General features: G+C 46.3%; 1 protein-coding gene across 3 annotated transcripts in view; it reads left to right on the top strand.

Moving 5' to 3' along the window:
* The window catches only part of LOC108936988 (cadherin-4-like), a 304,253-nt gene that overhangs the window by 131,385 nt on the left and 149,136 nt on the right, over positions 1 to 23,732 (top strand). Inside the window, exon 3 of one of the 3 annotated variants that reach the window (XM_018756687.2) lies at positions 333 to 356. The exons of 1 other annotated variant lie outside the window; for it this stretch is intronic. In XM_018756687.2, coding sequence (XP_018612203.2) covers positions 333 to 356 — 24 coding nt within the window. Of the gene's footprint in view, positions 1 to 332; positions 357 to 6,030; positions 6,054 to 23,732 lie in introns of those variants that run through there. One more of the 3 variants, XM_029247237.1, reaches the window with a different exon arrangement.

The raw sequence follows: 23,732 nt of genomic DNA, 5'->3' as shown, positions 1-23,732 counted from the left end.
CAGCATCCTGAAATCGTGAAGCTGCAGTCATACCCGTACCTCCCAGCTGGAATTGAATCTATTCATGAAAGACCATGTTCTTTCCTACAGCAGGCCAGTGCAGTGAAAATTCTACAGTAGAAGAGGCAAGATTCAGTAAATGAGCTTTTGTATGTTTCTCTGCTTCTGTTTGGAGATCTAGCAGATACGTTGTGCACCTATCACACCTGTGCAATGCGACTTTAGACTGGAGGGAGCTTGGCTTGCATAGTTATTTTTCATGTCTCGAAAGATGAGCCTTTGCAAATCTAACATACTTCTCCCTTTTCTTTTCCCTTCCTGCTAAACTTCAGATACGACTGTGTCTTCAGGACGTGGTGAGTACAAACATGGCACCTACGTTTCCGATGAACGTCACATACATGTGGCGTGTTGTGTTCCAGAGGCTGAATGTGTTTTCCAAGATATCGATTTCAAAGGGAATTACGGCCGATAAGGTTTTGCGCATGGCATCTTACGCACACAAACCGCAGTCAAGACCGTGACAGGAATCTGCGCAGTGTGTAGCAGCAAAACCTTAACACGCTTTCCTTTGAGGGCTGCTGAAATCCACCAAAACATGCTTCACATTGTCGCCTGTGCAGTTTTGTCCTTTCCTTCGAAGCAGTCGTGGTCGATCGGGTTTCCAGCAACCAGCATCACTCTCTGAAACTACAGAAAGGCTTTAAAGATGGCAAAGATGAATATGGACCTTCTGTGGACTTGTCCACTACTGGGACTGAATAAGATCTGCTCTTTCACACAGGCAGGATGGAAGGCTGTGGTCTTCAACATGAAGTGATGCCATGGTCATCAGGCTTATAGACTCAGTTGCATTTATGTGCTTTCGAACTTTGCTAAAATGATAGCGGTTCTAAGAATGGTCCTACAGATGCTACACTCACAGAGGTTCACACACACCCTCTTCCAAGAAAGGCAACAGGGAGGAACAGCATGGGCTATGTCAGAAGCTAATAAAGCTAAGTGACGGTGACTCCTACCCTGATGAATGGCGTTTGGATGGCGGGCCCGCCCAGGGGAATGGAGCAGCCATGTGCTTCTTCAGAGAGACGGGATAGATAAGCAGTGGGGTATACCCATCTCAGTACAAGCATCGCTTCAGTTCTACCAATGCTAGCCGTGCAAACGCACAGATGTGCAGCATTTGTTGGGCCGTCTGCTACCTGCAGCCCCGATGGCTCAGTTGTGGGGAGGGAGAGGAGGCCACAAGCTGCAGAGCGACGGAAAGGAGCTTCCGGCTCTGGCAGTGAGTAAGTAAGCGTAATCTGACTTCCCTGGCAACATCGTCGGCGTCAAAATGCCTGTCGACCCGAAAGGAGAGATAAAACACAAAATGTGTGATTCAGCTTTCCTTTCCTGCGACCGAGTGGCTTGATGGATAAATTTTTTGTTTTTTACTTCATTTATTTCAGTTTTAGCATAAACACATATCAAGTGAATAAAGTAACCACACATATATTCATCTATCCACACTGGCACGGAGGAGTATAGCCATGCCCCCTTCTGGATTTTTTGGCCGAACCTGATAGAAATGAAGGTCATGTGGAGATGGAATGACGGAGAACAAAAGATTTTCATTTTTTGTTTAATAGAAGCTCTCTAAGTCTAAGACCTCCCTGTACTGCCTCATGCCTCATCAGTCCCCCAGCCCTGGCATGCAACTCACACATATGTGTAAACACACTCATGCACGCACACATATACACACACACACACACACACACGCACTGGCTGAAACCACTTGTCCCAAGCTGGGTCATGGCAAGCCAGAGTAACCTGGCAACACAGGGCACAAGGCTGGGGTGGGCACACCCAGGACGGGATGCCAGTCGGTCGCAAGGCACCCCAAGCAGGACTCGAACTCCAGACCCACCAGAGAGCGGGACCCAGCCAAACCCACTGCACCACCATGCCCCCACTACCTGTAAACCTCACAGGCAAATTGAACATCCTTTGATGCTCCTCATGAGGACATATCATGCATTAAATTATTAGGTGTCACAGAGTGTAAATCTGTCCGTCATATTGAACAGAAAATGCACCTGTACTTATTTCCCTGTACACAAATAGAATTGCCACGTTGTTAGCGGTGGTACAGCATATTGCGTGTAATTTTTCTATTGTGTTAGTCAGTACACACACAATGCGAGTCTCACACACACCTTCTCCAGGTTCTTTACTGGGAAACTCTGTGTTGGTCTCACCCTCTCAGTCGGTCTCCCTCTCTCCATCTTTTATACTGAGGCAAATGAAATGTATTTATGGCACCTACGCTGGAAAACAGTCTCTGTGAGACGTCCCTTTAATTTCATTTTCAAAATGCCAGCGATAAATTTATCAAATGAGCTGAATCGAATCAGGATTTTTCAGAGCTCCATCCGTCATGCCGTTTCCTCGGGGGAGCTGTGGGCGTAGCTGACCCCGCTCACAGCCATTGATGGCAAAGATGGGAGAGGGGGAGCGTGCGGGGCCGAGGGGACCCAGGGCGCCGGATTAACATTATTCGTCTTATCAACAGCGGCCCATCATTTGCACTTACTTTTAGTTGGAAAATGGGAAGAATTTTTTTTTTTTTTTTTTTCTCCTTCTCCTTCTTAATCCATACTGCCCTCTTCTCTGCATGATCTGATCTGCCATATTTGGCACGAGATAGCATCCGCATTGTGGAGTGGCTCCCAGCTTTCTCTGTCAGCCTAATTGGTTGCACCTGAGGCCAGAGATGTAGGTGTAATTGCGGTACTAGAGAACTCCAAGGCAACGGTGCTTTTAGTGCACTTATGTGTTTCTCTGCAGTGATTATGGTCCGCTAGCACCCCAGCAACGAGTTTAGCTTCATCAACAATTCACCAACATCCAACTCTTGCGGAAACTTGTGGAAAACTAAGTTAACTGTATCGCGGCCGGCTGCTGCAGAGGGGGATTTGGTGTAGGGAACAAAGCTCGTGCCATCTACCGCACGCACGTCCGTCTCGTAGCAGCGCCACGCAGCAGGCAGCTTATATACGGACTTTGGAATGTGGACTGTAATGGAATTGCCTTTAATCTTTTACCCCTTTTCTCTCGGCTTTAAAATCTCCATCTGAATTAGGTCAAGCTTACAGCTCAAGGGGTATTGTACTAATTTTCTTTTCAGTATCAAATTATGTTAACTTCTACAGGCTACTTGTAATTCAGTCAATTTAAGCATTAGTCATATTTTCGTACGTAATTATTTTATATAGCAAATACAGAAGCAAGCGACGGCAGCGGCCGTGTCCATGCAGACATGCGCGCGTGCGCATGCGTTTAATGTCCGCGCTTCGTGCGGCGCTTTACGCCCTGACTGGGGAGCGCCGGCACCTGCAGCACCGCTGGGCGTATATTATATCTGTGATATGGAAATGAGTGCGTGAGAGAGCTGGGTTGGCCTGTTCCATAGGCGTGAGGAATTAGTGAAAATTTGATCTCTTTTGTTTGAGCATCAAAGGTCAGCGCCGATCCTCTAATGCTGTGTGGCTCCTGGGAAGCAGCTAAGCACTGCATCTCCTGATTGGCAGCCTTGATAATTGATTAATCACAACACAAGTTAATTGATTCCCGGCTCATCAATACACCGCGTAAGCCTGCTTTGTTTAGTATGCGCCTATTCCCCCCTTTATTATTGTTTTTTTTTTTTTAAGGAACGGTCCCTGGATTCACCCGGCGCCGTTCACACGCTCCCTCCTCCTATTCGTGAAATCTGCCGCTCGTGGTGCGTGTGCCACAGCTAAGCTTCTTACTGGTCCCTGGGCTAATGAAGTCTACCCTCTATCTGTCTAAAACAAGCTCAGTGCTTTTCAGACTGCGGGGCTTGTCGCTGTTTAATGGCTGGATGAAACAGCAGAGGAGCGCTTCGTGAAAATAAAGACACGTATGACATCTAATGTCCCAGCTCGAGGGTCCTGCTGGCGATCCTGTATTCGCGCTCCACATATTCGCTGATCATTCGCAAATGTGTGCTAAAAGAGTAATTGGAGGTGAAACAATGACTTTGAAAGTTTCCGTAGAAGAAAAAAAAATATTAATCACTCCAAAGCAAGCAACCAAGAAGTTAAAGGGCAGGCTAAAGACCGAAGCCATGATGACACACAGTGTCTGATTGTTTTGAACAAAATAACAGAATATTGTTCCATGAGGAGTTCAAATTACCTAGGAGCTTAGATAGCATTCGTCTCAGACATTCTGACTCCTGGTGACCCTGACCGTGGCTCCCTGCGACGGGGACGGGGGCAGTAAGTGCTAATGATGAGACGGCAGTGACCCTGGCTTTAGTGGGGGGTCAACCAACTGCTTCTCAGAGGTGGTCAAGGGCCAGTGGGAGGGGTTCGTCTTCTTGAGGGTGGGATGTTAATCATCCCGTCAGCAGTCTGTGCAACCTACACACCTCAAACCCTCTCATTCCTCTTGCTTCGCTTTCAGAGAATTTCCAAAAGTCTCAGTCATCAGCAAAGCTCATCAGCAGTTTTTCTGGACTAAAATCCAAGTGGGCTTTGACCAAACGCCAGGGCTGGAACTCATGTGGCTTGGCCAGCGTTTTGTAGCACACATCACAGATGGAGCGCTTACAGTATCTACTGACATCATCAATCTACACACACCTGAAGATGACCCACAAGGCTCATTATCTGCTTTTTTTTAATTTTCCCACAATTTTCTCATAAAGGATTGGGAAGTATGGTAATCATGGTGTCTTTATTTCAATATGGGAAAGTGCTGCAAGTGTCTCTAATCAAAAGCATTAGTATTACAGTTTATTGAAGCGTGTGATTTTTATCCACTGTAGAGATGAGATGATTAATATCACTTCAGTCTCTACTTAAATCAATGTGTGTTAGCCTGGTCCATCTGAGAGCTCTGCTAATGGCTTTACAACACTGCACAACTACTTTCTGCCACCGATGCTATAGAACGTGAAAAATGCATATGCTTAAATTTAATTTCAGCACTGGCCATCTCTCTCGACTGAATCGAAGCGGTATTTGCTGTTCGTTTTCTCCTGAAGTGCCCTAATTGCGTGCTGAGCTGGAAGTTGTTTCTGCCGATCAGATGGTGTAGATCAGATCTCTCTCTCTCTCTCTCTCTCTCTCTCGCTCTCTCTCTCTCTTTCTCACACACACACACACACACACGCATACACAAATGCTGGTCTGCTTCTTAAGGTCTCCAAGTGGGCCGGTGGTAAATCGTAGCACAGGAACCATCTACATCAGCAAAAGTCTCAGAAGGCTCAGAAATGGGGAGCGGCACGTCGTTCCGGGGAGCTGCACATGTCAGCGAGTACGCAGAGTGCTCTTGTAGCCACGGAGATGTCCAGATGTTCAGCATTTCTTCGGGACCTCCTTTCTTTGGACACGTCAGTCTGCTCGTGGGATTGCCTGAACATCTGTCACGCTGTTTGCGGCTTTGTTTCATATCCTTTATATATGTAAACTTTTTTGTATTTTCGAAGCTGTATGTTTGCTCCAGGATTCAAATCTAAAACCCAACACACACTCATCCTCAGACTCAAAACTTTCAACATCTGGTGGTTTTCTCCATCGTTGCTGGCATGTTCCTTCTCAGCCTTGCCTTTGGAACACTCATTGGTTTACTGTGCTACTTTGGGTTTACTGTGACCACACCTTCTTCTTTACCTTCTGTCCAGGCACAGGGGTCACGCACAGGTGCATCCTGGCCGTAGGAAGGCCAGTATGCAGAACGGGAACCCTACACTGAGGGCGCGAGCAGACTACTGTATCACGTATTCTCCATCATCCAGGGGGGTAAAACCCAGGGAGTCCACCTGAATTTTGTTATTAGGTGTTTTCCACAAAGCTGCTTGCGAGATGTCTTTTTTTTATCCCCATTGCTTAATGCAATGTATTTTTTTGCTTTTGGAAACAGCGACATGTTGACCATGCTGTGACTTCCAGCAGAGCAGCTATATTGCATTTGACTTCTTAAGACAGAACGAGCCGTACGACATTGCTGCATCTCTGTCCGCTGCAATAGAAACGGTAATTCCGCCACACGTCACCGTGCATGTGGGCAGGGCTCCGTGACTGTGAGCCTGTGCGGTAATGTACGAGCAGTTGTTTTCCCTGTGATACCGTCAGTTGGTGGAGCGATGAATGTGGGGGTTGCGAATGTTGAGGTTTTTGTGGCATGTTTGCGACCCCATTTGTAACGATCGTAAATCTCGACCTAATTGTCGTGGCGCACTGGGGCTGAGCCTCAGTGGAACTAGGGAGGCCCTGTGGTCTTGGCAGCAGAAGGAGATGGGTGGCATATTGCACCCAGCAGGGGCACTCCTTCGAGGCTCAGACAGTCTGGGCTGGGAACAGCTCCCACGAGCAAGGGATGGGTGCGGGGGGGTAAACGTGTGGGGGAGTTGTGTGCTCGCCAGTTCTCTGTTCCCAAAACATTTATTTGTTTAGCAGACATTTTTCTGAAAAGCAGCCTACAACATTAGGTAATTTGTAATGTCGATAACCACCTTGCTGCTACTTGTTGCCCATGAAACTGCGACCATGCTTAGTTATGCGGGCTCTGGAGATGGGAAGCATCGGTGAGCTGAGCTGAGCTGCGCTATGCAGCTGGACGTGGGTTCGATCACCACTAGATTTTTATTGAGTTTGCCTCACCTGTGCACCAGTCCTCCCTGTGTCTGCCAAAGTTTCCTCCAGTTACTCTGGTGTCCTTCCACAATCCAAAGATGTGTGTTTCAGGTGAGATGGTAACTAAATGGCCTCTAGTGTGTGTGTGTTATTTGTTGTTGTTGTTGTTGTAAAATAGGCAAATGACTATGGAGTTTTGTGCAGTGCATATTCATGTATGCCTTTAGCAGATGCTTTTCTCCAAAGTGACTTCGAATGAACACTGTGTAGTGTTATCAGCCCACACCAAATTCACCCAAGCCACCTTGGATAAAGGTTTCGGCAAAGTCTTTCATAGTAATCACTGTATGTCACTTGGAACAGAAGTGCCTCCTAAGTGAAAAAATATAAACTGGGACCCAGCTTCTTGTGATGGGCCTTCCTATCTTCCACTGTCGCAATGTCTGTTCACGCAGTGCTGTGGAGTGTAGGGTGAGCTTCCATTGCATTTTGTCGTAACATCACAGCGGCGTGTTTTCCACGCTCCGTCGCAGCAGGGCGCGTGCCGCACCTCTCCACATAGGCGGATACCTACGGAACATTGTCGATGCTTCCCTGAACGCAGCAGCCTGCAGAAAGCCATGCTGCTCGCCGCTCCTTTTCCTCGGCCCGGAAACTCTTTGTCTTTGCTGCGCGGAGGAACTGTTTCAGCGTGGCGGTTAGCACGCCGCCAGAGAAGCGTGGAGCTGTAGGTTCATCCAACCCACCCCCACAGTCATGGCAATTAAGCAGCCGCTTCATTTTTTATCTGCCAGAGTTTTGAGCTGTGAACGCAGTCGACTTGAGCGCTTGAAGTGGTGTCACAGGAGATGCAGCAGATGGGTGGTTTCAGAGTCCTCCGGAAAAAGCCAACAAACAAACAAGCAAATAAACAAGAAAGCTCTGAAGTTTCTGACAGACTGTTTTTTTTTTTTTTTCCCTTTTTTCTTTTTTTTTTTTTTCTGAAAAATCTGCCTTCTTACTTAAGCGACTTTCCTTTGGCCGGCCTAGAATGTACAAGGGAAAGCTCATCGCTGAACTTCAAGCGTAAATCACTCTCGCTCCTGGCAGTGTAGCTCATAGCTGAAGAGTCAAAAGTCAAAATGGAAATTGGCATCAATTGTGCTGCGGAAGAGGGAAGCTTTGCCTAAAAGCCCTTTCTGGTTAAAAATTCCAGCCACAGCGACAGAGTGCTTTGCGCTCAGGTCATCTTGTTTGAGTAGTAATACCGAGTCCACATTACACCCAGAATGGCTTCACACGGCCAGAACTAGTTATGCCTTTCAAACGGGAGGCAGCAGGTGGCGTAGCGGTTAGAGCTGTTGCCTTGCAACTGGGGGACCTGGGTTTCAGTCCTGCTGCAGTACCATTGCTTAAGCTACTTGCATTGAATCGATGTAGTAAGAATAATGGACTGTGTAAATGGGTAAAGCATTGGGAGTACCTTAGTCCTCAAATTTTACATAGTATATTGCTTTAGAGAAGCGTGTCAGCTAAATGAACGAAGAATAAAAGGGTCGGTGGGTAACATAATGTGCCCGTCCGCCCAATTGAGTGCTATTGCCGTTTTGAATTTCCCAGTATTCCTATGGTTTTCTGCATTTCGAGCACATCTGCCTCTGACAGCCACAGACCGTGGAGAGGACAAGTGAGAAGAAACCCCAAACAGGTCATCTTCATGGGTGGTCCCACCTGCTGCTGCATTCTATCATACCCCCAATACACTGCTGTTGTGGTACATGTACTGCGGTACATGCGCTTTCCACACATGGAGGCTGTGTGCTGCACAGTGTGCGCTCCTCTGCTTTCTATTTTTCATTTTTGTTGTACACATCTATATGCTCACTATTACTAAAAGTTACATAAGCGTACCCCTAACCCCTAAACTTGTTTTATTATACAGCTAATAAAGAATCCTACCCCGAGTCCAGTAGCCCCGCCCCTTCCGGTCACTGACCAATCAGAGGGGGTTTTCATCTCACATTTCTTGTCTTGCCAAGGACTGCGTTTATTGTAGTCTCTCAGATTTTTCAGTCTGAAATGCAGGCTGTCTGGGGGGTTTTTACAGGCACAGTGCTCAGGAGAGCCCAGGAAGCATAGTTGTGGTTCAGAGGCGTTGGGTGGGGAGCTCCTGTCGGATACCTGGAAGAAGAACTCAGCCGTGTGGATTGTTCAAAAACTAATTCTTGCTGGAAATCGTCGCTTTTCATCAATAATTCATAATCCCTTTTCAAAGCAAACATGACTTAGCCTATTAAATGAGTAGACAAGCTGAAAACTGTGTCAAAATATTACACGCCTCAAAATGTGTATTTTTCTTCTTGAGGTGCCACCGTAAGTGAGAGTATTATATCGAATCAGTGTCCTCATTAGTAGAGGCAGATGAAATGGAAGTCAAGGGAGTGGTAATGATGAAGAAAGACTTTAATAAGAATCGCAATTAAAATGGCTTTTCCGTGGCACTCAGGCCTGTTTGGCACAGATCTGATTTGAAGCAGTGTCGGTTTTTGTTTGCGGAAACGTGACCGCAGCCCCCAAAGCAGGAATCCGTCGCTCATTGTTTCCTTTCTTCTCCTTTTTGTTTTCTTTTAAACGTTGTTTGTGCCCCTCTTCCTGTGACACAGTTGCCGGGATGCATCGCGATTAAGCTTGAAAGGCGGCGTTTTTTTACCGCGCTTTGTGTTCGCATATAATTCCCACCTGAGTTCGAGCGCTGCCCTCCCCCCCCCCCAACCAATGCACAGGGGACTGCCATCGGATTTGAAGAGCATCTGTTTGAATGAGAAATTATATCTTAATCGGCCTCCGGGGACGTCCAATAAAACGTGCCGGTGGTGACTCGGAGCTGGAAATTAAGACGCACAAAGGAGTCTGTATATGGGAGCTGGAGGCTGTGGCTGCGCTTGCCCGTGTCGGGGGGGGGGGGAGTCCCTGTGAGGGGAGCGACTCGCAGCGGCGTCATGCAACGAGAGAGAGCTGCTGGGGTCCCTGTTTCATGTCTTCACGTTCAGCTAGGCCTCAGCTGTATCCTGTCAAAACAACTTCAGTAACGCAGATTAAATGCGTCTTTATTTTGGCTTTGGTGAACAGAATCTTTCACCCAGAGACCTGTGCTGTTTAAAGTTGTGCTCGGGATGTGAGCTGAAAATGTTCTGGTCTTGCGCCAAGTTCACCGCGGTTGCCTTCATGCTCACGGCTGCCACCTACAGCAGTACAGAAGAAAAACGCAGTTACTTATGTGTGAATTCACAAACGTGCGTGCAAGGCGGAAATCAATTATGTGAGTTAATAGATAACCAGTTGGAATGGATGCACCGATGAGGAGTTCGGCTGGAAGGAGCGATGAAGATCCGACCGAACTGCACAAGTTCAAAAGGAAATGACTGGAATAAAGTGCTGAGCTGTTTCTTTTTCTGCACCGCACTCATAGCTGGTATATCAGAGTCTGGAAGCGTCACTCATTATTCTCTACAAAGACTTTAGCTGGAAGACAGAGAGGAGGGAATGTCTACTGGGCTTACACTTTACCACGCAGGCAGGTGGAAATCAAACTGAAAGTTCTCCTTGAGGGACTCGACTGAAAGACCAGAATTGCAGGGAGTTTGGGCTTCCTATGGATTTATGTCTCGGTCTGAAGCAGACAGGGACCGAAGGATGTTGTTGCTAAATATTCTCCCGGGTGGATTTAAGGCTCAAACAGTGGGTGTATGTGTTTTAGTGTCGCTCCAGCGTTTGCCACTGTTACCGATTCCCCCTCAGCCCCTGCGCATCCTGAAACGGAATTGAGAACCATAGAAACAAGGTCAAGAGGGGAAATATATAGAACCACCCACGTGTTTGGATAAGGGGTTCTCTGCAGTGGCTTATGTGAGAATTTGCCCACGTTCTTTGTCTAGATCTTTCCCTGAGCGGACAAAAAGACACGCGAGGTAAAGCATGCGGAATGCAGTAGAGGCTGGCTGCAAGCAGGGGCTATTTATTTTCTCAGCCCTACTGATCTATTCTGTGTGGAAAAAAGGTTAAAACAAAAGGTGATGTAAATCTTCCTTTGTATAAGCTTGCCTTCTGCAAGGTCCCAGAGCCACGTTAGCTGCTATTTAGCGTAGCTGTCAGAGGCCACCGATGACTTTCTTGCCCTGGTGCCGTCCTTCGAGTGGTAACGACCACACAATCTTGCCAACTACAAATCAGGCAGCCGTGATTGTGGCCCCCCTGCAGGCCTTTTTCGGGGAAATGTATGTGATTTTCCCCTCGGGGCTGGGTTGTCCTGGCCGCTTCCCGCGCCGCTCCTCCGCCCAGCCTGTTAGCGCAGCGCGGGGCTCTGAGCCCGTGTGGGCCTTGTGCGCAGTGTGCAATGTGCTGTCCCTGAGGCCAGGTGATGGAGGGTAATAGAGGGAGGAAGACAGCCAGCAGGTGAGCTTGACAGCCCCTGAGATTGATTTTGCTGGGAAGCGAGGAAACAGACCTGCGCTGCATCTCCCCCCCGCTCGCTCTCGCTTTGTCTCTCACCCTGACTCCTTCCCGTCCTCTTTCTCTCTCATCACGGCTCTGTGCTTGCCGTTAGATTGCTGGGATTACTTCCGAGTGCACTCTAGCTGCATGGCGCTTGATTAATAAAGTAAATCGCAGTACAAACACAGCAAACTCTTTCAAATCATGCAGATTTTTTTTCAGCTGTCATGGAGCTCCTGTTGAGGCCTCAAGTCATGTGAAGCGTTTACCTACAATTGATGAAGATAGATAGAGCACTGAAACAGAAATGATATGAAAACAGAAATATATTATATTATGTCTGTCTTTTGTTTTTAGGTAAAACCCAGCCCCATGTATACAGTATACTTGTTTATGCATACAGTAAGCGCACATATATCGGTGTATGTCTGCTGTATGTTTCTATATGTGTGATACGCATAAGTTTTTCAAAAATAAATATTTAATATTTAGGTATAGTAGATGTCCATTGTTTTATCATGATTTACAGTCCTAACAGGAACAATTTTGAGGGGAAGCATCTATGATCTGCATGCAGACAAGAGTTTTCAGTGGTTCACCTGGTTTTACACTGTCATCCTTTACAGTCCATTATTGGGATATTATGATAGCCCATTAAATATAGCTGAGGATGAGAAGATATGTACCTGTCACTCATAGGGAAAAGCAACAAAAAAAACTACTTTTTGATTCTGACAATAACTGTTTCCGTGTGCAGTTTATGAGGCTTTTTAGAAAATCCTACATTATCATTTAATGAAGTTGTGTAATGTGTTGTTTATAAAGATAAACACAGATGTTAGATGCTTTTAATGTCTGAAATCACTCTCCACCAATTGTCTAATGGCACTTAATTACTGAAGGTAAAACAAATGGAAGGAGGCCATTAAGCACCTTGCATTTTACTTTTCCAGTATTGCAGAGTGATCCATAACTCTCCAGTCTGCCCTTTAATTGGTGCTATTAATATTAGTTAAACTTTTAATACCTATTTATTAAAACTTAAAATTTTCAACTTGGCTAATGTGAACAGAATTATGAATCTCAAAGGCCATGTTCTATAAAAAGATTTTTAAATAAATTATTTATGCACTACCACTTCACTTAATCTGCGAGAACTCGTTTCGAAAAGGTTTTTTCTTTTTCTAAAAAAATTGCCCAAAGGTCCATTATTAGATTGAATTTCTAACATTAAATACGGGGAAGTTCCTTTGTTCTCTGAAGAATCGTATTTAAACTGGTTAAGTTGCTCTACTTCGCTCTATTTCTCGTCGCCACTTCTTTTGAAAACCCCGAAATGCACTGGCGGAACTAAAATGCTGATGCTGAGAGGGGTTCTTTAACCATTTTTTCTCTTAAGAAAAAGGGAAGTAACTACGTCTGTGTGTGTTTCTGAAGAGAATTCACAGTCTCCAGATAAGTACAAACACGCTGCATTTAAAGGGAAGCTCAGGAATCCTGTTCCAGGTTCCTTTTGCTTCTAATGTAACAGAAACCAATTAATATTCCATCTTCTATCTGTTCATTCCAAAGTGTGAGCAGTATTTGTGTGAGACAAAGTGGACAGACAAGTGAAAGAAAATCAAGTGTGCTCTATCTTTGGGAACTGGGAACTGGGAACACATGCTGGCTGATTTCCTGCTCAAACTTAGTAACCAAATGCCTTCTTATATATATATAAAATAATAATAATAAAAAAAAAAGTTTCCACCAAGTGTAATCACACTCTTCTCTGGTCCTGTGCTGCAGGAAATGTCCGAATTAATTTTTGATGTGACTCTTCTTGGCGATGTCACCAGTCGTATCCCAAAGACACGAGAATGAAAAAGAAGTCACTCTTTGCCATTATCTGGCCGTAGTTTTTTCAACTGTGTGCACTGTCTTGTGGGTCGCGTGGTGCAGCAGAGCCGGTTCAATAGCAGGAGCGGCTTTCCGGCATCTTGACGTACTGCCTGCCAATGAGCGTGCGGTGCTGACCCCCCCCGACAGAAATGTACACTTCACTCTCCTGCCGAGTAGGAGTCAGACCATGCCTTGTCATTAATACAAATATCATTGCTTTAAATATACAGAGTCTAACGTGCTCTGTATGAAATGTCACTCAAGTATGATGAGCATATCAATTATATGTCTCGCTGATGTAACCAAAGTACAGAATTTATTGCAGTTGCTCATAGATAATTTACACCACTTCTTCAGAACTGGGAATCCAGTCAGGCTTCAGACCTGCATGTATTGTGGATTACATTTAAAGGATACAATAGGTTGAAAATATTTCAGGACTGAAACCCAATTACTGCACCATGACCTCAAAGACACTGCTATTATGAGAGCTTCTGTTGACACCTGGTTATCATCATGCTTTTTTCCAGGGCGTCATACAGTATTAATAAGCTTTACAATGGTTTCCCCATTTATACAGCAGGGTATTCACACTGTATCAGTTTTGGCTAACTTTCTTTTTCACGCGTACAACAGCAAAGAGCGATTTTGCAGTAACCCTTGAATTGCAAGGCACGAGACCAAACACAATGCTGCCTGATGTCCTTGTTGCAGTAGTGGAAATTCAATTGACTAGTTAATGTCAAGACTTGCTGATTCTTATTTAATTGGGTTTGACAAGTGCAAAGTAAACTACACACACACACACACACACACACACACACACACACACACACACATATATATATATATTTGTTGTTGATGCCATCCAGTCAAACCTGACCCATAGTGACCACTTGAGTGGTTTTCATGGCAAGGGGGGAACAGAAGGGGGTTGTCAGTGCTGTCTTCTGTATGTTGAGGGAGGCATATGCAAGGAGAGCCACGGAACCACCGCGCACCCGGAGCAGGGCTCGAACCCCATATCTGCCAAAGAGCTAGATAGTGGTCACACCTGCCATGCCACAACATCCCCCATATATCTATATATACCATTCCTATTTATTAGTTAGTTTGTTTTCAATTTATATTCTGTTTTAAGAAAAACTGTCATGTAAAGTGTGGGCTAAATAAGGATGGGTTGCAGCACATGTGATGTGTATCCTGTCCTCAGAAGCTTATGTTGGCCCTGTGCTAAGCAAAATGCTCCAGTGCTGCAGTCCAGAGAAACTGTGGACAGAGGCTGGATCCTAAATTAAGCATCTGCCTAATTGTGGTTTTTATATCACTAAAACACCAGTTGATGATCATGTACATCTCTTGTGCAAAACTCAGTGCTTATCTATAAAACGTCTGCATAATTTGGAAGGCTGAAAAATCCCACCTTCCACATTATTAGAGTCATTGCTCAGTGGCAATTACAGTAATGTGTACATTTTTCTGCTGCAGCTTCTCCAAACTCGTAATAAGAAGCAAACGCTTTCTGGCTCACTTTGTAATATTTTCACAGCAGGTTTTTACCGTGTTTCAGTTCTTGTTCTCTGTTGGAACTTCTGACCTGTGCCTTTGTATTCATGCAGCCTACAGGACAACTGTTCTGTGTGTGACACACTGTAAACTAAACATCGCTTCAGTTATCTTATTTGTTAAGGCATGCCGGGGGCTGCTGAGAATATCACATTTGGACTTCTTGCAGCCCCTCTGGCACTAGAGATTCTTCTGCACTTGTGATGAGATGAGATACTTTATTGTCGTTGTATGCAATACAATGAAATTTTGTGTGGCAGCCGCCACAGAACAACAGCAGCTGAATTAAAGAGCACTTAAAAAAAATAAATACACACACCTTCCCCCATACAGGGTCGCGGGGAACCAGAGCTTGACCCGGCAACTCCGGGTATAAGGACGGAGGGGGAGGGGACACACCCAGGACGGAACGCCAGTCTGTCGCAAGGCACCCCAAGCGGGACTCAAACCCCAGACCCACCGGAGAGCAGGACCCGGTCCAACCCACTGCGCCCCCCAATAAATAAGTAAATAAAGTAAAGAAATAAACAAATAAGAATGCGATTGAAATGTTGAAGTCCTTTCATGTAGCTTTCCTAATGCTATCGTCGCCTCGGATTGTGGGCTAATGCATAGTATAGCCTCCTGCACCAACTGTTGTTCACATAGGCCACATTCCTCCTCCTCTGCTCTTCCCGGAGTCCCTCGTTCAATCCGCTTCTGATCTCATCCATCTCGTTGGCAATAGACCTGGAGGTGGCGAGGAACAGGCTCGGAAGTGCTGGTCTATACGGGTTAGTCTGTAGCCGAGCACGTGGCCCAGGTTCGCCTCCCTGCTTCTGTTTCCTCTCCCTCCGCCGTCCGCACTGCTTCGCTGGTGGGATGGCAATTCCGATGGGCTTTGGGGAGCTTAGGATCTGCGACGGGATGAAAGTGGTGTCAAATCTGAAGCTGTGTGGTGGTCTCTGGTGAAAAGTAACTGGGATCGGTAATATGCAATGAAAGCTACTGCTGTACTGAGGGAGAGCCGGGCCGCTGTGTCTGCACGGACCATCATCTCGTCTGCTTTACCTTGTGTTTTTACTCTGTTTTACTACTGCATTGCCCGTTCTCGCCTGCCAATTCTGCCTGGTTTTCCCTTTCCTGGTCTTCTTCTCATCCTCGTCCTCCTCCTGCTTTTCCCTCCATCACTGTGCCTGCCTTTTGCTCTCTTTCTCTGGATTGGGGAGCTGCCCTTGTTTAATTAAATATTAACCAGTTACTTATTAAGGGACTGAATGGATGTGGCGATGGCTCCTCGTTCCCCTGGCCTACTTTAGAATGCTAATGAGACACACATTATTAATTCAGCACCCTAACCTTTCCGGGGCACCCCCAGAGTCAGCGCTGGGGGGTGCTGCAGAGTGCAGGGTCACAAACCCTGAAATAAAAATAATGGCTGGGGAGTCGAGGTGTCCTCTCTGCCTGTGCGGAAGGAGCCGCTGCGGTGCTCTGCGTTTCTGCAAGCCTCATGGTGCTGACAGCTGTGGGTCTTGTTCTGCTTACCGCTGTTTTCAGCAGCAGAACGACACGGTGGATCCCTCCATGTGGGTGGCAGAGTGGCACAGCGAGTAGCACCTGGGTGGTGCGAGAGAATGTGGGTTCGATCCCCACTCAGTCTGTGTGGAGTTTGCATGCTGTCTGCCTGGGTTCCTCCCACACCCCAAAAACATGCTGTTCAGGTTCCCCCATAGTGTGTGAGTGACAGAGAGAGTGTGTTCCACTGATGTATGGATGAGTGACCCAGTGTAAGTAGTGTATCTAGCAGTGTAAGTCACCTTGGTGAATAAGGCATGTGGGCACATAACACTACATAGAGTGTATTGGAAGTTGCTTTGGAGAAAAGCATCTGCTAAATATATAAATGTAAGTGATGATAGCCAGGTAAGCTTTAACGTCATCTGAAGGGCTCCACAGGCATATGGTCTCTCTCAAGCCACCTTAGAAAGGTTGGCCAAGACTGGGGTGAAGGGGATCACAGTGGTTCAAGACCCAAAGCTGTCATACGAAAAGTCTAAGTTTCAGGAGAGCATTACACGGTATATGAGAAATTTTTTTTCACAGTTGATTAAAAAAGTGTCAGCTGATGAAATAACAGTACAAAATGTAAACTGTTTCACTCTGACAAGTGCTACATATCTGTGAGAAGACTATGAAGTTGTGGAAGTACTGGCGGTAGTAGTGGTTAAAGTTGAGATGGAATGTCCAGAGAATAGGATGTGTGTGTAAAAAAGCCTTCTAGCAAAATTCTCATTCTGAATATACAAAGGAAGCAACTGGTGAGCTATGGCGATAAAATCTATAGAAAGTTTTTGGCTCCTTTTATTGCTTTTGCCTTCTGTGATTCTGTGAATCATGTGGACGAGAGTCAACAATTTGACATAGTGGTCGCAATGAGTACAATAAAAATAAATTAATTAATTAATTAAAAATTCAGCATCCAGTAGCATTAATGCAGAACGTTGGGTCTGCGGACTGGGAAAAGGGCAGGCACCATCTTCTGGTCTATGTGTGTGTCTGTGTGTGTGTGCGTGTGTGTGTGTTTGCGTGAGAGAGAGAGAGAGAGAGAGTGAGAGAGAGAGAGAGAGAGAGAGAGAGAGAGAGAGAGAGAGAGAGAGAGAGAGAGAGAGAGAGAAAAGAGCTTACAGCAGGAACTGAAGTGTCCAGGCTGTACCATTCTTCTGGGATTGGAGAGAGGCGCAGGGTGCGGGTGGGGGTTGTCCGTTCGAAACTCTTTGAACAGCACAAAGAATCTCAGGACAGCACACCGCATCTTGTAAATCACCCTGCATGTAAAGGAATTACCGCATGCTAGTAGGCCCATAGCGCATGTCTTTTGCTCCAAATGAGCTTCCCATCGCCTAAGGCAATTGACTCTGAGATAAAAAGAGAACTCTCAATTCCTGGCGGCAATGAAATCAAAGGCTGAGGTACGGCTCGCTGCACCACACTGAGAGCGGCTATGGGAGAGCTGGCCGGAGTCACAAGCTCCGAAGTCAGGGTGACTTTTTGCTTATGCTCTGCGGTCACGGAGCAGCCCCAAAGACAGCCGACCGCCTCGGATTACCGGGACCGAGGCGCTTGAATTACCCCTTCCTGTTCTGTTTGCCTGCCATTTTGCATTTCAGAATACTGTTGGGCTCTGGGGAGAACTTCCATAAAGTTGTGATGTACTACAGGGGAGCACAGGAAATGTAAACATGATTTTTAGTCTACATTTGTTTTCGATCCTAAGGAGCAAAATTCAAATGAGCGAAAGAGAACGTTCCAAAAGCCCGGCTGCGTCCTGCGTCCTAAAGGAGCAGTCCTCACGCAGAATGTCAGCGCTGTATAAAAAGCCCCAGCTCCCTGCGCTGCGTAAGACCGGGTGGAGATTGGATTCTGGTGAAAGGCTTCTGGAGTTTGGCCAGAGCTGGCCGGGGGCACGGACATGGTCTCTCAAGGGTGTTCGGATGTCTGAAGGGCCGCCTGCTCTGTCAGCATCTCTGATGAGCACTGCTCCTCGGGGGGAGATTTCCACTGCCGATGCCCCCTGTCTCTCCACTGCACCCCTCCCCCGGCACCTCTTTGTTCCTTCATCTGAGATCTGAGCCGGCCCGTGGCTCTCTGTGGCCTCCTGGAATCGATACAACTCTGAGCTGCTCGGATCACCACGCACCTGCTCCTCAGCGGTGATCCCCCCTCTTGGATTTCCCTCCACCGAGGCCTTGTTGGCTCCCTAGGCACGGACTTCCAGCCCCAACGCTCAGATCAACCCTGGCTCTCCATCGTTGCCCTCATTCCTGCGCGCACTTCCATAGCCCTCAACCAAGAGCTCTCGTGCGGCAGCTTCCGAGGCTGCGCTCGGCGAGGGCTGCCGTCCCAGCGTTCTCCCAGCATGCCTCAGCAGTACGCATGCAGCTGGGGGGATTAAGCGACTTTCTGCTCCAGCGAGTGCGGCATTTTGCAGCGCGCAGTCCTTTCGCCTCGAACAGGATTTGCTGCGCAAAGAGTTCATTGAATAATTTCAAAGAAACAGCTTCCCTCCTGCAATTTTTATTGAGGAGTGGCAAGGCGCCCAAGACGGAGGGCAGCCCGCGCGTCCCGTTCCCGAGACGTAGGAGGAGGAGACCGTGCCGCGCTGCTTGTCCTTGAGAGAGAGCAGGTGTCTATCTACCGCCGGAGAGTCCTTCCCATCAGAAATCAATGCCTATCATCAGGCCTTTATTTGTGCCCTTCGGTGACATTTTTATCAGCAGAGACAGAAGGCTGCATATTGAACACAGCCCCTCGATGTCACTCTTCCTGGGAAGCCGGGCAAGCAATTAGCACAAATTAAGTTGCCTCACTTTATCTGGAAGAAAGAGCTTCGCACACAACCTTGAAACTCGGAGGAGGTGTGAAAGTTGCGATACTTTGATACCGCTGTTCGACACACGCCCTGCCACCCCCGGTACCCCATCCCGATTTTAAGGCGCCTGGCACTTGGAGGCGTCATTATCAGTCCCGTGAAAGAGAGTCGGTGATGATTTCCCTGGACGCTGCTCCGACTTTGAAGAGTAAACGCAATAATCGCCCTCACCTAAGAATCGTCTTGGGCAGCCAGGAGCCCAGTCAAACACAATATTACTCTTTCCTCACTTGCTCTGTGTTAAATTACTCATTAATGTTGGGGATTTTAATCAGATAACAAAGCCCAGGAGTCCTTATTCAGCAGGTACAGTACTTAATAAGGCAATTTTATCTGTTCTGCTTGCTGCTGTCTCTGCTGGCCGTGTGGTTTTATTGCAGACAGTTGAGAACGGGGCCTTTTTGCACAGACGCCTTGTCTCTTTGTGACAATAAAACAGCAGCACAAGCAATGGGCGATGCCTTCTCTGGCATCTGTTCCTGCGCCATGGGAGGCATTTGAAGACCCCCCCACTCCTCCAAGTCGACGTCTTACACAATTTCTTGCCAACGATCCCTTGGATGGCTGAATTTTAAAAAAAAAAAAAAAAGAAAAACAAACACACACACACACACACACACACAGAGAGTTAAGCACTGCTCTCCGGCACTTTGGCAGATGGCTGTCACCTTTCAGAGCAAACGCTGGCCTGTAGAGCTCCAGCCTGGATCCCGCTGTGTCAGCGCCAGCAGCCTCTCTGCCCAACGGCCTGCCAGTTTAGCGGCAGGTGTGGGAGGGACAAAATGCAGCAGATAAGGCCGGGTGAACTGCAGGTGAATGCAGCGCGTCCGAGGCATCAGCGTGGAGATTGGGGCTGTCTGATCCAACCTTGCACTTCCTTCAACCTAAGGGAGGAAAATGAAAGGGCCAAACAGCTACACTGTATGTTTGTGGATTAAAATTCTGTGTTTTGGAAGACCGATAATACAAAAAGCAGCGCGGTTCCAATTTTTTCTTTATCCAGCTGACTCTTTTCTCCAAAGCAACTTGCAATGTGAGGTTTATATGCTAACCTAAAATTATTTACTTATTTTTGGAGAAGTTTACTCTTACTCTGTGGGGGATGTGGTGGCGCAGTGGGTTGGACTGGGTCCTGCTCTCAGGTGGGTCTGGGGTTTGAGTCCCACTTGGGGTGCCTTGTGACGGACTGGAGTCCCGTCCTGGTTGTGTCCCCCTCTCCTTCAGCATTTCACCCTGTATTGCTGGGTTAGGCTTTGGCTCCCTGTGACCCTGTATGGGACAAGGAGTTTCAGATGGTGTGTGTGTGTGTGAGAGTGAGTGATGATGTATGTACTCTTACTCTATCTGTTCAGAGTAAGAACCTTGATCAATGGTACTGTAATAAGAGGTGGATTTCAGACCTAGCTCTTTGATTGTAAGGCTGCAGCTCTAACCATTAGTGTCTGCTGGCCCTTCTCTGTTTCAGCTTTGATAATTTTTAAATGCTTACTTATAATTTACATGTACACTTCATATTATTACTTACTAATTTTCCCACAAGGATTAACAAAGTATGATGATGACATTATTATTATTATTATTATTATTATTGACTAAACACATGGTTCTGTTTGGCTCAGTGTTAAAAACTCTTATGCAGGGTCAGATACTGCTAGAAAGAAGAAAAACAAGGCCCAGTATCTAGAAACTAATGTTTGCGCTATACATATATATTGTAACGACCCGCGTTACTGGCATTTAGGTGGGGAGATATTTTGTGTAGGGGGCGCGGTGGCGCAGTGGGTTGGACCACGGTCCTGCTCTCTGGTGGGTCTGGGGTTTGAGTCCCGCTTGGGGTGCCTTGCGACGGACTGGCGTCCCGTCCTTGGTGTGTCCCCTCCCCCTCCGGCCTTATGCCCTGTGTTACCGGGTAGGCTCTGGTTCCCTGTGACCCCGTATGGGACAAGTGGTTCTGAAACACTGTGTGTGTGTGTGTGTGTGTGTGTGTGTGTGTGTGTGTGTGTGTGTGTGTGTGTGTGTGTGTGTGTGTGTGATGTTTTGTGTAAATAGTTGCATTGTGGGTAACTTGTAAATAGCATGTGTAACCACTGGGGGCACTTAGAGAGAAAATGAAGAGGTGACTGTGCTTAGGAGTGTGTTGGAGAGAGGGTTTGGGGGTGCTAAAAAAAAAAAAAAAAAAAAAAAACACTTGGAAGGCTGGCTGTAGGCATATGTCCTGAAGGAAATGGGGTTCTTGTACCAAGAGCATTATTTCTCTGGTGCTGCTGTTCAAGTAGACCATTTGTGGTGAATGCTGTCTCTGTGTCTTTCTTCGCCCCATCCAAATCCATGGTGCTGTGTGCTGCTATATATATGTATATATAGAGAGTATCTTTAAACATAGAATTCAAATACATTCATTTTGTCTTACAATAATGAGATGACTTTCATTTGAACTTCTCAATCATTTGAATAATATTCACATTTTTATTCTGGGCTGGGGTCTTGGGTTCTCCCAGACCAATGTGTAATTCATCATTGAAGGACCAAGTGTTAATCTAGATTTTTTTGCAACAATTCCAAAAACAGAACAGGTGATAACTTTAGAAAATGGTGTGACAGTGCAAATTTTCCTTTTAGGTTTCAGAAATGGAAAATAAATTAAAAAAAAGGGACCACACCAACTTTCAAGGTAAACTGGAACTTGAAATATTTGTTTATTCAAATAGGGGGGTGCGGTGGCACAGTGGGTTGGACCGGGTCCTGCTCTCTGGTAGGTCTGGGGTTCGAGTCCCGCTTGGGGTGCCTTGCGGCGGACTGGTGTCCCATCCTGGGTGTGTCCCCTCCCCCTCTAGCCTTACGCTCTGAGTTGCCGGGTTAGGCTCTGGTTCCCCGTGACCCCGTATAGGACAAGCGGTTCTGAAAATGTGTGTGTGTGTGTTTATTAAAATATCCAGTGAACAATGTGACCCTGATAGTATGTGAAACATTGTAATGAAATCAAATGGAAAAGTCAAGAAGTTCACAGCCTTTCTGAACAACAGAAATATCCAGAGTTTATTCTGTTTTCTTCAGGTATGATAGCTGGAGAACACTAAATAAATAAATACCCAACAGTTTGACTGCTTTGATGGCAATCAGGGTCTGGATATGGTATCCATTAGCCAACAACACTGGGCATCTCTTTATAAATTAAACACGGCTTTCTCCCTGGCTTTTAGGCATACTGTATATCCTGCACATATGAAATATGTTACAAAACATTCATTATGTCACTTTGAAAGGTTTGTAGTCACTTCTTTTTACTGTGCCTTAAAAGTGTTTTTGAAGTTTTTTTTTTTTATTTACTTTTGCAAAATAGTGGACTTCCGTAAGATTTGAAACCTTTATTGATGACTAAAAACGGTGTTATCCAGTGTTATGACTATCTTCTCAATAGTCACAGATAATTACTGTGGTGAAGTGTTACCAAAAATCACTGCAACTTTTCCTCCACAAGAGTTATTCTCATACCCTCCATTGCTTTCTAAATGGGACTGATAATAGTTCAAGTCTCAGAAGAGAAAATGCGAAGACCCATTAGCAGACTGTTTGTGTGTTTTATAACGTGGTCTCTTGGAGCAGAGATATTTCATTTTTAGCCCCTAATGGTTCCATAATAGAGCAATGAAGTGAAACTTCCTTCAGGTTATTTGCCATTTCCTACATTTCACAGAGATTATTTAGCCAGTCTTTCTTTAAGTTATAGCACACATGCATTATTGTTGTTGTTGTTATTATTATCATTATTAATAGGCTTTGAACATTTCCACCGTTGCAGCTGTGCTGACTGTATTATGATGTCGCCTGTGTTACTGCTAATACTGCTAATGATAGTATTAATGAGGCTGGGAGTGTGAGCGTTGCCCCAAGTGAAGCTGGGCTTGTTTCGGAATGGCTGAACATGCACCTGCCATCTCCAGAGATGCTCATTAAAACAAGATGCTACATCTCACCAACAGCGTGCTGTAATTCAGGCTAAATACAGCAATGTGGGAGGCCTGTTCTTTCCCTTAGTGGCCGCCTGAATGGGTGTCACCCTGTCTTACACACACTCACACACGCGCGCACACACACACACACACACATACACACACACACACACAGAAATCTAGGACGTATCAGTGAAAAGCACATGTGCTCATTGGGAGAAGGGAGTTTCACCTTCCGAGCTACCTCCCTGTGCGCACCCAGGTACTGAGCAGTAATATATGATGTTTTTACCGGGGAGACAAATTGCCATCTATGTGCATTGTCGGACTTTGCTTCTGCTGGCATGGTCTGGGTATGGCGAGATCTCTAACTCCCATGCTAGCATGTCCTCTAAGATGAAGGTGGAGTGATAGTGTTCGGTCTACTTTAACCTAAACTGTGAGAGTTAAGGTCCACCTTGATGCTCATCTCATCCAATAGGAGAACAATTCAGCAGATGAGGGGGTGGGATCAAGGGACATTGACAGGGTCCATGACTGCAATTTTTCCTTTCTAGGGATCATCTCTTTTTGATCTCACCACCCTGTCTATTTTTGATCTATTCAGCACACGCTCAGGTCATAGGACGTAGCCAAAGGTGTTTGATCCTAGCTGCCCGGCAGGATTGCTCTCGATGGACAAGTAACCCCATGCTTTCCACACAGTTCAACGCTGAGATGAGTTCAGGTCACCGGGCGCCTGCTCACAGTCAGGGTCAGTAAACATACACAGAGTCAGATGGTCCGCGGGCTGCTGTAGCTGTA

The sequence above is a fragment of the Scleropages formosus genome, chromosome 2 (genome assembly GCF_900964775.1).
Source record: "Scleropages formosus chromosome 2, fSclFor1.1, whole genome shotgun sequence".
Taxonomy (NCBI): domain Eukaryota; kingdom Metazoa; phylum Chordata; class Actinopteri; order Osteoglossiformes; family Osteoglossidae; genus Scleropages; species Scleropages formosus.
The sequence above is the reverse complement of the archived record's forward strand: the minus strand, read 5'-3'. Positions and strand labels throughout refer to the sequence as shown.